Genomic DNA, 15788 nt, shown 5'->3' on the forward strand with positions numbered 1-15788 from the left:
ACTAGCGCTCGTCTGCCTGGCGAGTGTCAACTGCTGTCTGGATCCGCTCATCTACTACTTCTCTCTGGACTCGTTCTGGCAGGACAAGGGTAAAAGACAAACGGATGTAGGCACTTATTCCCTCAGCAGGTCGATGCAAAGGTCTTGACAAGCTGAGAACAGTTAGGATAAACAATAGGACATGGAGATGGATGGAAGATGGAAGGAAAATTATATTACAATGTTTTTTCGTTCGCTCGCAAAACTTTTGCGCTCTTTCGCAAAAAAAGCATTGCGTTCCCCTGAGAAAATTTGCGTTTGCTCGCAAAAGTATTGAATTAGAGTGAATTGCGGGCAAATTGGGACACTTTTGAGATGACTGGGGAAAATGTTATTCACCCCTGTAGTTTTTCTCCGACGTTGTTTTGTTTACATCACGAAAGTTTTGTGAGCGAACACAATTTCTCGATGGAACGCAAACGTTTTTCCCCTCACCTTCACCATGTCGGTCGATACAGCATGTTAGGACACTTTGGACAAGGTAAATATTGGTAGTGTTCAAAACTTATCTGGACACTTTATGAGTATCAAATGTTAGTGGAACATGTTCTTGGTTAATATGACAAACTACTACTGTGGGTTATCTTCCAGAACAGCTGTTTGAACTTGAGAACTTATTTCATTCATTCACTAAAATGTTCCTGAGCAGAATAAACAGCAAAGTTATTATATAGCCTATTTTGTTTAAATGTCCCATTTGAATCTCAAAATTTGCACTGTGGCATATTGAACCTGTTAGGCAAGTCACATATTGATTATACATATTAATCTTTAATTGCATTTTTATGTACTTGAAATTTAGGCTTATCTGTGGTGAAGCCTCATGTAAAGACCTTCAGAATATCTCCAAAAAAGAAGTGTTATATTTTGTTGATAATGTATAAAACATGTTTTAGTTTTATATGTTTATTTATTTTTAGAATGATGGCTAGTGAACCACATTGAAGCTATGCTTTTTTCCACTTCCTGTGTTACCAAAGTGCAAAAAAACCTCTCTCTTTCAATGCGTTTTTTTTTTTTTTTGACATTTTGCCCTAAGAACACTTCAGAGGAGCTTCTATGTGCATCTGATGTCAAAGCATGTCAGTCACAACCACAGAAATGTACATTTACACAGTGTCTGGTTCCATCTAAATTAGTAAACATGAATGTCTCCAAGGTCATCTGGGGATGCTGATGTTTAAATATGATATAGGAATGTTGGCTTCGGACAATATGAAGATATTTTAGATGAAAACTAACCTATCCCTTTTTTTCATCATCATTGCTATCACAGATGTTTACAGTTGAAGTGGTTTCTTCATATAAAACAGTTACAGTTATGGTTGCAGTGGTTTATAGTGTTGTGATAAATGTGCCTGTTGTTAAATCTGCCATTATTATTGTCAGATGACAGATTATTTTGTATAGTTGATGTATATGATTTCAAAGCACTTTTTTGTTCTGTTATCTAAAACGTTTAAAATTGACTTCTTTACCACAATAATGAACGTAAAAGAGTTTTTTTTATAACATGAAATCATGAATCCGAGTGTCTTTTCTCATGTGTACTAATTGTTGTCGGTTTAGCTATTTTTTATATATTATATTAAAAAGGAGTTTGTATTGATACACTTGGTTTATGTTTCGACATTTATGGTTAATTCAAATTTAAATCTGTCTGATCGGTTGCCTTGCAGGTGTCATATTTTCATATCGAGTCATGTTTCCTTCTTTTTCTCCCCCGGACTTCCTGTGTACTATGTGACAAATATTGTAACTAAATACAGTAAATACAAAAAAAAGATTTTAATATGCCTTTCAAATAATGAGCAGCAGTGAAGATTTTATAAAATTTTTAGATAAACTAATGCAAAATGCTGTTTTTGTTGTCTAGCTGCCACAAATCGAATAATCTTATATAATCCTAATAAACCTGTTTGATGAAAAATGTTTGAAGTCTTAAGCATGACTTAGCTGTTAAGTATTTGTTCAATAAACTGTGTTTAGATTTTGTAAACGAACACTGCTGATGCATGAAACAGCAGGATTGAAACTATGCTGTTTGGAAGCAGTCTTTTGCGTTTGGTGGCATATTTCATCAGCTATAAAATAACTTCAAAGTATCTTTACATGGATGGATAAGGTCAAAGGTTGGAAACAAATATCTTAAACGAATAGTGCATCCAAAAATGAAAATGAGCTAAAAACATCTAAGATGTAGGGGAGCTTGTTTGTTCATCAGAACAGATTTGGAGAAATGTAGCATTATATCACTTGCTCACCAATGGATCCTCTGCGGTGAATGGGTGCCGTCAGAATGAGAGTCCAAACAGCTGATAAAAACATCACAATAATTCACACCACTCCAGTCTATTTTCTCCAAAACTCATCTACATCTAAGGGCGAGTACATTTTCAGCAGATTTTCTTTATTGGGTGAACTATTTCTTTGTATTAGTTATTATATTGCTCTCTGCATTTTTGTCAGCAATATGTACTCGCATTAAAAACTATTTTAAAGAAATAGAAAAAAAAAACGTAAGAATTTTGGGTTACAATTTATTTTAAGGTGCCCTTGTTACAGTGTAATTTTACATTTAAGTACTGAGTAATATTAATTAACTACATGTACTTACTATGTGGTTAGGGTTAGGTTTAGAGTTTGGTTTAGGGTTACTTGCATGTAATTATGCATAATTTATTGTTATTATAATACATGTCACGTGTAACAAGGACACTTTAAAATAAAGTGTTACCGAATTTTGTTATTATTTACTCACCTTCACATGGTTCCAAACCTGCACAAAGCTCTTTTTCATATCATAACAGTTTATGGTGAGCAATGTCTGTTAAGCTTTCCAAAAAAATTGTCCAATTTGTGAATTAATAGTTATTTTTTTAACGACCTACTCACTGACTCAATTTTCCACTCACAGTGTTTCTCAGGTTAACAGTGAATAATTTTTCAGTTTGCTTCTTCTCACATACTGTAAAGCTATCACATGACTTCAAAAGACTATTTTTATAGTGCTTTTTTGTCATTTCTGGATCTCATTTTGCATCATTGCATGGAAAAAGAAAATCTTGTTTCACATTAGAAAGTCGTGTGTTTGGAATGTTCGTTTTTGATTGAACTACTCCATTTGATTGAATTATTTATATCATTTGCTCTCAGACACCCATCTAGAAATTACTATGACTCAGATTTATGCATGATCTAACAATCTAACCTGAAACCTCAGACTGAGCTGAGAGGATGGGCATATCAAACACAAGGGCACAAGATGGTGCAAGATAATTTCAAAGTCATGCATGAGAATAACGGTTTTTAGTGACACGTATTTCACACGTATTTCATTTCCCCTTTCTTACAGTTTCAAAGAGTACAAGAGGTCTGATACTATACAGACTTCTTCTGGGCTTTGCAGAAGTTTCCCTGCTGATTTAACGTCAAAATCAGCAATGATGTGTGTTCTGTTTGCTGTTTACCACCAGGATATTTTTCTAGAACCTGCTGAGAGTGTAAAACAAGCAGTTATGCAACATAAACTGCAATTTTTGTATTGTGCAATTGCATTTGTTAAAGAAAAAACCTGGGTTTGGCCATGCTCTCAGTGTTTCGAAACAGAAATGACTAAAAAAGATGTGGCATAGCTAGGTCTTATTGGTTTATTTACATGTTTGCTTCACCCAACTAAACAAGGTTTTTAACTTCAACACACACATAAACACGAAGAGCTTTTGAGATTGTATACATTAGTCCAGGGCATGAATCTGGCCTAAGGCTTCGCTCATATGATTAACTACATGTACTTACTATGTGGTTAGGGTTAGGTTTAGAGTTTGGTTTAGGGTTACTTGCATGTAATTATGCATAATTTATTGTTATTATAATACATGTCACGTGTAACAAGGACACTTTAAAATAAAGTGTTACCGAATTTTGTTATTATTTACTCACCTTCACATGGTTCCAAACCTGCACAAAGCTCTTTTTCATATCATAACAGTTTATGGTGAGCAATGTCTGTTAAGCTTTCCAAAAAAATTGTCCAATTTGTGAATTAATAGTTATTTTTTTAACGACCTACTCACTGACTCAATTTTCCACTCAGTGTTTCTCAGGTTAACAGTGAATAATTTTTCAGTTTGCTTCTTCTCACATACTGTAAAGCTATCACATGACTTCAAAAGACTATTTTTATAGTGCTTTTTTGTCATTTCTGGATCTCATTTTGCATCATTGCATGGAAAAAGAAAATCTTGTTTCACATTAGAAAGTCGTGTGTTTGGAATGTTCGTTTTTGATTGAACTACTCCATTTGATTGAATTATTTATATCATTTGCTCTCAGACACCCATCTAGAAATTACTATGACTCAGATTTATGCATGATCTAACAATCTAACCTGAAACCTCAGACTGAGCTGAGAGGATGGGCATATCAAACACAAGGGCACAAGATGGTGCAAGATAATTTCAAAGTCATGCATGAGAATAACGGTTTTTAGTGACACGTATTTCACACGTATTTCATTTCCCCTTTCTTACAGTTTCAAAGAGTACAAGAGGTCTGATACTATACAGACTTCTTCTGGGCTTTGCAGAAGTTTCCCTGCTGATTTAACGTCAAAATCAGCAATGATGTGTGTTCTGTTTGCTGTTTACCACCAGGATATTTTTCTAGAACCTGCTGAGAGTGTAAAACAAGCAGTTATGCAACATAAACTGCAATTTTTGTATTGTGCAATTGCATTTGTTAAAGAAAAAACCTGGGTTTGGCCATGCTCTCAGTGTTTCGAAACAGAAATGACTAAAAAAGATGTGGCATAGCTAGGTCTTATTGGTTTATTTACATGTTTGCTTCACCCAACTAAACAAGGTTTTTAACTTCAACACACACATAAACACGAAGAGCTTTTGAGATTGTATACATTAGTCCAGGGCATGAATCTGGCCTAAGGCTTCGCTCATATGATAAGAAAATACTCAAACAATGCATGTGTTGTCTTGAAAAGCATGCAGAGAGAGAAAGAAGAAAAGAGGAAGTGGCACAGGAAGCATGTTGTAGAAGCACTAAAGTGGATATCGAGATACGTAGTAAACGAACACATGTGATAAATGTAATGATGGAAGCGATTTTTCATCAGACGCTTTAACCGGCACTAGGATCAGTTAGGATATTCATGAGTAGTGATGCACCGAAAGAAAAGTGAATATTGTGCCTAAGAACACACAAATCAGGGCAAAGGACTCTTTACCTTTGCAAATGTGTTGAGCACAAGCAAACTCTTTATAATAATGTGCTTTTAGCCAATAGTGGACACAAGACAAAAATACTAAGAAAATAATTTTTGCAGTTCAGAGATTGGATGTTAAGAGTAATGCTTTCTCATAATATTTTTCGCATCATTTTATGGTCTTTCTGGCCAGTTTCGGTGCATCTCTATCCAAGAATAGATCTAAAAACACACAAATACATAAGAGAGCAAAGAGCAGTTTGATGGAGCACAAACAGCCAGTTAGATGCAGGTACGAGCATGCAGGCATTGTGCAGCTTAATGCCTGTGTAATCTTCTCATTTAAAGACTTCCGATGCTACCGTTACATTTTTAAATGCATCAATTTGAAAATGCTCATTATTGCAAATATGCAGAAACAAACTGTTCAGACATTGTCAAGGGAACATTTGTAATGAATTACTAGGTACAGAGAGAGAAGTACAAAAAGAGAAATGGGGTGTAAATACATGAAGAATTAGAGGCAAAGAGTGTGATTTTCAAAGGGGTGTGGCTACCGAGACCAGACGGTGTGATCTCATCAGAAATAGGCGGGGCAAAGAGACAAACAGCCTATGGAGTCTCACAAATCACTGTCTCCACCACGAAAGTGTTCTCAAAGTGACGGATTCGGTGACAGTTCTGCGCATCACGCTTGGTGATACCTAACAGGAAAAATATAAAATAATGTGAACAAAACAATAGTTATAAATTACCAGGGTTATTATAATTAACAACAATATTATCTCTAGTTATGGTACTAAAATGACACTATAAATCATTTGCATATTAGAAAATAATTTTATATACACTACTACAGTACACACAGACACAATAGAAATTGAATAGAAACAAGAAATTGCTAGTAAATTTCACAACTAATTACAAAGAATCATTAAGTAGCAGACTGAATTCAAATTTTGAAGAAGAAAGAAGACTGAAATTCTTGCAAAATGTGCTCTAATAATATTAGTTTTATTTACAAATTTGAAAAATCTTTTTTCAGTGTATTCAGTTTCTGTTTCAGTGTAGCGCATGGATTACTATGTAGTGTACAAGAACTGTAAAACACACAAAATATGGGATACTGAATTGTATAAAAGAATATCAAATAGGAATTAACAATTGAATATTCATGGATCATAATTTCATAGCCTGCCTCCATGAAATTGTCTCAGTTTCCCAAAAGTTCATGGTTGTCATGGATATTATCATATTATATTCCCACAAAAAGATCTTCGTAAACCAGGGAGAAGTAGGTGGCTTAATACAGGAAGCCATACCGTGGGTGTTACTTAATTGTTGCGCTAATTAGCTGCAATGAGCTATCAAGCGGGACGTCAATCAGATTTGTATAGCAGCTGTGAAGCCACACAGGAGTTTCCTCCCACCAAGAAGATGAAGAATTAATTATGGTGTAATATTGTATTGTGTAATTGGGCTTGTTGCTTGTTGCTGAGATGAAAAACGTATACCTTAGTATTTAAAAATTAAGATATTTTTTATTTAATATTTCATTTTTCGGTGAACTATCCTATTAAATATAAAGTAATTTTTATCTATTGGAAACAGCCTTTGGCTGATCCATATTAGTTGACCACTACTATTCACATTAAAGAAAAAGACAAAAATACGTAAACTTACGACGGCGTGAGGTGCGGTGGCGGAGCCTGTACGTGTCTTTACCGTTACACAGACGGTAAATAAAGCGGCCAAGCTGATGCATATTATTAACACGGCCAGAAACGACCATCTCTTCCTGTACAATGTACGTCTGGGGGAGGTAAGTCCCTTTCTACACAAAGATAGAAAGGCAACATCATCAAATAAATAAAGTTCACATTTCAACTGCCTTTATATACAAACAATACAGGTACCTTGACGTTAATGAGCAGTTCCCAGAGGTTACGTGGTGGCATGACCACAGTGGTGTTGAGCTCGATGACATAACACTTATCTAAGGCAATGTCATGGTAAGCCGTCAGACCCTAAAAACCCAAACGCAACACATGAAAACATACTCTGTTGATGTGTTAGTATTAGTACATATAACGAGAGCTAAATGTGTTACCCTGTTGAAATCATGAATGATATCAGCAGGGTCTGTGTTGCTGAAGTCGGGCACAGGTATGCTGATTTGCTCGTAGTTTTCCTTCAGGTAGATCCCAACGCTCTCCTCCAGCTCGTGAGACCCTCGCAGGGGAGCAGCCACCGAATCCTCGTACACGACACGGCAGTGGAACCGACTCTGATCCGGAGCCTGAATAACCATCACATACAATACATGATTTTAAATTATATGATAATACTGTTTTGATCTTACCATCACCTAAACCAAAAGCCCTGACGAAAGAACATAAGATAACTTTCAAATAGGGCTAAAAATAGCGGGAAAAAACATCGATTTTCATCCTATCCTATCACGAACTCAGTCTTTCACTATGCACTGCTTTAGCGGGTGTCTCTTAATCTACAGTCTCACCTTAAAAAAGTTATATTTTATATATAGTCTGAATAAAATGTGATAAGATAAAGACTGGTATACCCCGAAATAATAGTTAGAATACATTGTTATTTTCTATTGAGTTGTCCTCGTGAGCAGTGTTGGGGAAAGTTACTTTTAAAAGTAATGCATTACAGTATTGCGTTCCTCCATTAAAAAGTAACTAATTATGTCACTTAGTTACTTTTTATGGGAAGAAATGCATTACATTACTTTTGCATTACTTTTTCTCATCTGGGTTGGGCTTGGTTGTTTGTTTTCAATATAAAAAAAGCTCTATTTTTGGCCCTTTCATGCCAAAAGGGAAATGAATAAGCCGGCTGAAGGAAATGTAAATTCAAAATTCACGTCTGTACAGTAGAGGATGCGGCTCAAACAAACCTTTCAGCTGTGCTGTCATTCTGGATTGCAGAAGAATAGGATGCAGGAGAACAAAGTTCAACACTACACACACAAATCTCATGTTTATCTAAAGTCATTTTTGCTTTTTATTATGGTTGAATTGGATAATCGAAGGTCAGCAGCAAAGACATTGGTGGGCTGAATCTGAATCATACTGAATCTGTTTTTGTGCAAGTGAGTTGAGTAAATGCATGTTCACACTTATTCTGGAACTACAGTAACCATCGTGTTTACACAGTGCGCTTAATCCCAATTTTTCTCAACACGGGGACAGGAGAGCTGTCAGTCAATAAATGGGAAAACAAAGCAATAGTACAAAGTAGTAGTTTATGAGTGAGTCATTGAATCATTCACTCAACTCAAAAACAAATCACATAGCAGATGAATCACAGCAGCGAGCCATTAACAAAACATTGAAGCTCTTGCTGAGACAAAAATAGAAAACCAGTACTAACAGAGGCTTCAGCTTAACTAATCATAATTGTGAGTGTTAAGCCTTCTATACACGGCGCGATTTTAGCAATCCTATAAAATCAATTGCAGATCACACTGTGTGACATGAATCTAATAAACGGGGGTACGACATGCAGGTAGACTGCACGATGACACATATCGACTTGTACGCTACGACGCACGTTTCTATACAAGAATAAAATGTCATCAGCATGCGCTAGTGGTAAACAAAAAGAGCATGATGAATCACACTTTAGCAGTTGTAGTTTTTATGTGTGCTTAAAAAAGTGGAAGCGGCGAAAGAGGAAGGCATAAGAGCTTGAGGTAAGCAGTTTTATGTTTTAGCACCATGTCGCGTTGATTTCATGTCGCGTTTTTTTGGGGGGCTGGTCAGTAAACGTGGGTCGTAGCAGCAAACACACTGTGCGATGATCATGCTGTATTTCTGACACTGGCAGAAAATGATCGTAGTAGGCTATCGTTGTTCGCAAGACCGTGACAACAGCCGTCTTTGAACCTTTCTCACTGTACGACACAGGACCACTGATTTGGAGCCACGATCACAGAAATCGCCACGATTGTTTCACGATGCCAATTTTTCGTCTGGGACAGCCAAAAATCGTGCAGTGTGTTTCGGGCTTTATGCCACTCATATAATTGTGTGCTACCTGAGGAATGATGTAGTAGCGGTAGATATAAATTGAAGCATATATCAAACTGCAGGTGAAGACTATCAGTGCAGTTGTCAGACAGCAGAGTCCACTCAGAGAGGAGCGTTTCCGTCCGACAGGCAAGACCAGCTCCTCGTCCACCTACAAATACACACACACACACACATATTTTTATATCATATTAGGGACATTTACAATTTTTTATTTCCCTTAGCATACTACTACACCCTAATTTGAATGAAGACATTTAGCCCCTTTATGAAGTTGTTTTCATCATGAGCTCCTCCCACAGGCCTCCACAAAGTAGGTCATTTCAGGTGTTACTCTCTCTGCAGGGCATCTGGGTTGGGCTTGGTTGTTTGTTTTCAATATAAAAAAAGCTCTATTTTTGGCCCTTTCATGCCAAAAGGGAAATGAATAAGCCGGCTGAAGGAAATGTAAATTCAAAATTCACGTCTGTACAGTAGAGGATGCGGCTCAAACAAACCTTTCAGCTGTGCTGTCATTCTGGATTGCAGAAGAATAGGATGCAGGAGAACAAAGTTCAACACTACACACACAAATCTCATGTTTATCTAAAGTCATTTTTGCTTTTTATTATGGTTGAATTGGATAATCGAAGGTCAGCAGCAAAGACATTGGTGGGCTGAATCTGAATCATACTGAATCTGTTTTTGTGCAAGTGAGTTGAGTAAATGCATGTTCACACTTATTCTGGAACTACAGTAACCATCGTGTTTACACAGTGCGCTTAATCCCAATTTTTCTCAACACGGGGACAGGAGAGCTGTCAGTCAATAAATGGGAAAACAAAGTAATAGTACAAAGTAGTAGTTTATGAGTGAGTCACTGAATCATTCACTCAACTCAAAAACAAATCACATAGCAGATGAATCACAGCAGCGAGCCATTAACAAAACATTGAAGCTCTTGCTGAGACAAAAATAGAAAACCAGTACTAACAGAGGCTTCAGCTTAACTAATCATAATTGTGAGTGTTAAGCCTTCTATACACGGCGCGATTTTAGCAATCCTATAAAATCAATTGCAGATCACACTGTGTGACATGAATCTAATAAACGGGGGTACGACATGCATGTAGACTGCACGATGACACATATCGACTTGTACGCTACGACGCACGTTTCTATACAAGAATAAAATGTCATCAGCATGCGCTAGTGGTAAACAAAAAGAGCATGATGAATCACACTTTAGCAGTTGTAGTTTTTATGTGTGCTTAAAAAAGTGGAAGCGGCGAAAGAGGAAGGCATAAGAGCTTGAGGTAAGCAGTTTTATGTTTTAGCACCATGTCGCGTTGATTTCATGTCGCGTTTTTTTGGGGGGCTGGTCAGTAAACGTGGGTCGTAGCAGCAAACACACTGTGCGATGATCATGCTGTATTTCTGACACTGGCAGAAAATGATCGTAGTAGGCTATCGTTGTTCGCAAGACCGTGACAACAGCCGTCTTTGAACCTTTCTCACTGTACGACACAGGACCACTGATTTGGAGCCACGATCACAGAAATCGCCACGATTGTTTCACGATGCCAATTTTTCGTCTGGGACAGCCAAAAATCGTGCAGTGTGTTTCGGGCTTTATGCCACTCATATAATTGTGTGCTACCTGAGGAATGATGTAGTAGCGGTAGATATAAATTGAAGCATATATCAAACTGCAGGTGAAGACTATCAGTGCAGTTGTCAGACAGCAGAGTCCACTCAGAGAGGAGCGTTTCCGTCCGACAGGCAAGACCAGCTCCTCGTCCACCTACAAATACACACACACACACACACATATTTTTATATCATATTAGGGACATTTACAATTTTTTATTTCCCTTAGCATACTACTACACCCTAATTTGAATGAAGACATTTAGCCCCTTTATGAAGTTGTTTTCATCATGAGCTCCTCCCACAGGCCTCCACAAAGTAGGTCATTTAAGTTGTACTATCTCTGCAGGGACATTTGCTCCTTACCAAGATGGCAAAACCCAACGCACACACACCCATACGCACACAAAGCAGTAATGAATTCATCATGTCCTCAATATGCTGTGCCACTTTCAGTATGATCACCCACACACTGGGAGACGTGCTACAATCGGCACTACACTCACTTGTATGCCATGCAGCCAAGAATGGATTATTCAGCGCTCTCGTACTACAGCGGGAAATTATTAGATGCGAGATGCCGATAGGCAATGACTAATAACGCCCCCAGTCTTGCAACCCATCTGCCAACTGCACAGCACATGGCCTGATCTGGCCTCATTCTTAACTCACACACGCACGTTTGGTTTGATATAATGATGGTGACTTCCCTTTGACTTATCAGCTTATCGTTTTTGCATTAAGATAATTAGATTTGAAATATTTAAAAAATGCTAACCTAACACCTACCCCATTTTTACAAAACAAAACAAAAACATTATTTGTTTAAAGTCAAGTCTGTATCTTTTTCTCTCTCTCCTCATTTTGTATTTTTCAGTTCTGGATCCTCAGCTCCCATGGCCTTATGGGAAAGCAAAGTGTCCAACGACTGCACAATTTAGCATCTCTGTGGATGCAGGAAGTCAGCCAGATATTGCCCCCATTGCCATATTGTTCCCTTTAAGTTATGAAAACATTATTACTGAATACAAAGGTTATAGAAAACATTCAGTGAATGTTCCATTTTATCAGTTTTATGGTAATGTTACATTTTAATGTTCAGTAATCAGTAGTAACATGTAGTAAGCAGTAATGTCAGTATAATGTTCCATGAACGATGTACAAATAACATTTCTGTGCTAATGTTTTGAGAATGCTATTAAAGACCAGATAACTTTGAACAAGCATTCTATTAATGATTTGTTTATAACTTTTCTGTCTCTGATTTGTTTATAACTTCAAGGAAACTTCACCAGAACGTTATGACAACGTTCCCTGCCTATGTTTCGTGAATACTGCATACTCATACCCAACTGACATGATTTTTGCATTTTTTATAGCAGGGAAGTATGCATTCTCTGACAAAAGGAATAATTAGAGATGCTAGTGGGCCATGAATTACTCACTTCACCTTGTTTTTTTCATCGTTAGGAGGTAATTTGGTCCCCAAAGACAGCAAAACCCACACATACACGCTGATATTAAACAGCTAAAGCTCACGGAAGTCATTTCTCCTCACCGTAGCCATCTGCCATTTTGTCTCTATTGGATTTGTGTCTATGTGTGTGTGTGTGTGTGTTGCTTAGACACATAAACCTGTGCTGCACTGTCAAATTGCATCCCTTGTCATTATAAGCTCTTAAGAATAAAGGCCTTAAGCTCTGACAATAACAGCCCAAGCGTTCATTATAATTAATATATTTTAAAATGAAGGGCAAGATGTTTTAAGCTATTTTATATTAGTTTGACCAAAGATGTTCTTTAATTAAATTATTAAAGTAAAAATATCACAATAATGCACACATTTTGAGCACATAGGGAGATACAGTGCACATTCTATGGCTGAGATGAACATGATGCATGTTATATGATGTGATTGGTGCAGGTGCTGCAGCATCCATGTCCTCTTGTTATGAAACCAAAGGGCAACAATATTTCAGAAAATAAAACTACAAATACATAAAAACGCGCTGATGGAGCATTATCAATAGATCATAATCGTCCCACCAAATGACGTGACTAATGGTTTACCATGGATGTTCTTTCCTTTCCGGATTTTGGTTCGTTTCAACCGCAGTTTTCCGTGACATTTCACATGATGCACACAAGAAGCGAAACTTACGTGTGGATGCGGTATGAATATTTGAGTTTTATCTCCATCCCCCTCCTCTTTCTCGGCTTTTTGTGCCGTGATGGGCTGAAAGCTGATCTTCACCATGACGAAAGGGAAAAAAACGCTGTTTGTAGCGAGAACGCAGATCCTTTATACCCCTTGGCTTTCTGACACTATATTTTCCGTTTGTTATAATGGACCGGACGAATCTATTATTTATTTATATATATAAATCGCTCTTAAAGTCACAGTGCCAGCGACACTGGTGATGATGCGCGCGACCCAGAATGAGCAAGCGCGCGCACGTTTTGTATACATCTTATGCGTGTGTACGAATTTTGCTGTTTAAGATATATCATTTTATTTATCTGTCTGATGGTAATACTACGGTACTTTCATATATGCCATATTAAAAATTACTTATAAATTAAAGACGATGTGCGCGACACCAATCAGGCTGCCTCTATATCTATCCATCTATCTAGCTATCTATCTACACACATATACGTATAAAAGGTGCCGTAATGTTATAATCAGGGTTTGAAATTTACTTTTTCACTCACCAGCCAATTTGGCTACTAAATTTTTAAGTTACCGGCCATTCATAATTTCTAGTAGCCAAAAAAATGTAACAAATAAATTATGAAAAAAAGGCCGGAGGTAAGCCAACAGCTTGAGGCTGTCCACACTGGATGCGACAAAGTGACCATTGCAAATCCCACCGGGAATGTCCCGGTGCTCCCGATGGCCAGTAGCTACATCGCTGGGTATGTTCAAGTAAGCTAGATGCCCAGATGCTGCGCAATTAGGCTTATTTGCAATTAGGCTGTGAGTCTCGAGTTCAGTATTTACACTAAATGTGCGCAGATTTGGCTTACATGAACTTCCTCAAGAAATGAATTAGTAAACATAATTTACGAAAAGTAACCCGCCAAATTGGCTAGTGATTTGACAGCGTTACCCGCCACAACTGATTTTTACCCGCATTTGGCGGGTGTTAATTTCAAACCCTGGTTATAATATAATGGCATTACCTTGTTACAAGGTCCAAAATGGTTGTACCATGTTGTATTTTAGTAAATAAACACTGCTAATCGAAGAAAAAAGACAGCAGAAACAATTATTTTATTCCAAACTTTATTTCCAACTATTAGTCTGGCTACTGATTGACATTTCAAGATGAAACTCCACCGTTTTGGTGCCCAAGTCTTATTACTTGGGCCAGATCTACATAGGTTAGACTGGACTGTTTAATTGAACGGACAGCAGGCCAAGAGGTTTCCAGCCCGTCCGTTAGATGTCCATGCTTAATCTAAGGCTGCAAAATAGAAACATGCACTGATATGCAAGATAAGTTTGCTAATTCTCAGAATTCTTAATGCTCCGGGCCGTTATGATGTCAGGCATACAAGATGACTGTGATTGGCTGTTGTTACATGCGCCAACCAATGGTGAGTTGCCCGTCACCACATAAACAGTATATGCTGAGACTGAAATATGAATAATGTACATCTTTAAGTAAGCTACGTAAAGTTTATGGTAGGTTTCACTAAAATAAAATACTGTTATAGACATGTCAATCCCTGTTATTCTGACCAGTCCTGTAAACATTCGGCAGAACATGTTTGATGGGAGTTCAGGTAAAGTTCTGCATTGAGAATGAGTAAGAGTTACCATTATGAATAACACCTGCTTTAGCTTAGGGGAGAAATGAAGGGTTTTATGGTAGATGATTGTGGCTGTCTTGTGAGTAAAAGCAGTAATGCCAACCATATTTCGAAAATGATCAACCAAACCCTCCGATCACTTTCAGTTTTGTGTGGTTTTTCATTCTTGCACCAGATTTAAAGTATTACATGACAACCCGCATCAACCACTGCACTGTTGTTAAAACAAATCTAAATAAAACATTCATAAACGACATGACTGCTCGAAGTTTCTCTCAGCAGCCACAATCAGGTACTAATATGAGCTGTTTCTCTACAGCCAACCATTTCAGATTAGTCTGCTGCAAATAACAAATCGCACTCATTATTTTTTTCCCCAACTAAAAATCTACTGAAAAGGAAGAAGATACAGTGTGTAAGCTGGTGAATTTAGTCAAAAACACAAAACCATATATATTTTTTTTCTTTTGATTTTGGGGTGAAATGTGACCTAGACATGTTTCTTTGTGAGATTTCACCCATGAACTGGGGACAGTTTACAATGGACAATTTAACATATAAACTGAATAAAAGGTAAGAGTAGTGGGGTTAGTTATACTGAAACTAGTATTAGAAGTAAAAAAAAAAAAAAACTGAGTCAGAGCACAAATCTTAAGGTAAAGAAAGCAGACAAGTTAACTTTCCATTACACCCACTCTGCGCAGTGACTAATGATGAGAGAAGAATGGTGTTAAATCAGGGTTAACATCACAGCCACAACTCTAACAAATTCTCATATTCAAGAACTGAAGATCAAAAGTCAGAAAAAAAGACAGGAAAGGGATAAATAAGTAAATATAAAGTTGTTTGGCTTCTTTGCACACTTATGGCACACTTGCATTTGATAAAATATCGAACAAAGTGGCATTTATTTATTTCCAAGCAAAGCACTTCACAAGAAGTAGTTTGTTTGATTTTAAATGTCAAGAACAATATATATATATATATATATATATATATATAAAAAAAAAACTGGAGCCAGG

General features: G+C 37.1%; 1 protein-coding gene across 1 annotated transcript; it reads right to left on the bottom strand.

Moving 5' to 3' along the window:
• Positions 1–4848: 4848 nt before the first annotated feature.
• Positions 4849–13322, bottom strand: LOC107745185 (integral membrane protein 2C-like). Its single transcript, XM_016559036.1, has 6 exons — positions 13109–13322; positions 10958–11101; positions 7371–7559; positions 7177–7287; positions 6944–7094; positions 4849–5964 (listed from the first exon to the last, which is right to left on the bottom strand). Exons 1-6 carry the CDS (start codon positions 13202–13204, stop codon positions 5873–5875), a joined length of 783 nt encoding a protein of 260 aa, XP_016414522.1. The 5' UTR covers positions 13205–13322; the 3' UTR covers positions 4849–5872.
• Between the last annotated feature and the right edge of the window lie 2466 nt (positions 13323–15788).

Source organism: Sinocyclocheilus rhinocerous, unplaced genomic scaffold (assembly GCF_001515625.1).
Source record: "Sinocyclocheilus rhinocerous isolate Xijiao unplaced genomic scaffold, SAMN03320098_v1.1 scaffold257, whole genome shotgun sequence".
In the NCBI taxonomy this organism is placed as follows: Eukaryota; Metazoa; Chordata; class Actinopteri; order Cypriniformes; family Cyprinidae; genus Sinocyclocheilus; species Sinocyclocheilus rhinocerous.

What these genes read in the sequence shown, in the direction of transcription:
- LOC107745185 (XM_016559036.1), bottom strand. Translation starts at nt 13,204, where the DNA reads ATGGTGAAGATCAGCTTTCAGCCCATCACGGCACAAAAAGCCGAGAAA. An exon ending in TCATTCATGATTTCAACAGG is followed by an intron (nt 7,288 to 7,370) that starts GTAACACATTTA and finishes TTGGGTTTTTAG; the next exon opens with GGTCTGACGGCTTACCATGA. An exon ending in CCACCGCACCTCACGCCGTC is followed by an intron (nt 5,965 to 6,943) that starts GTAAGTTTACGT and finishes TTTTCCTGTTAG; the next exon opens with GTATCACCAAGCGTGATGCG.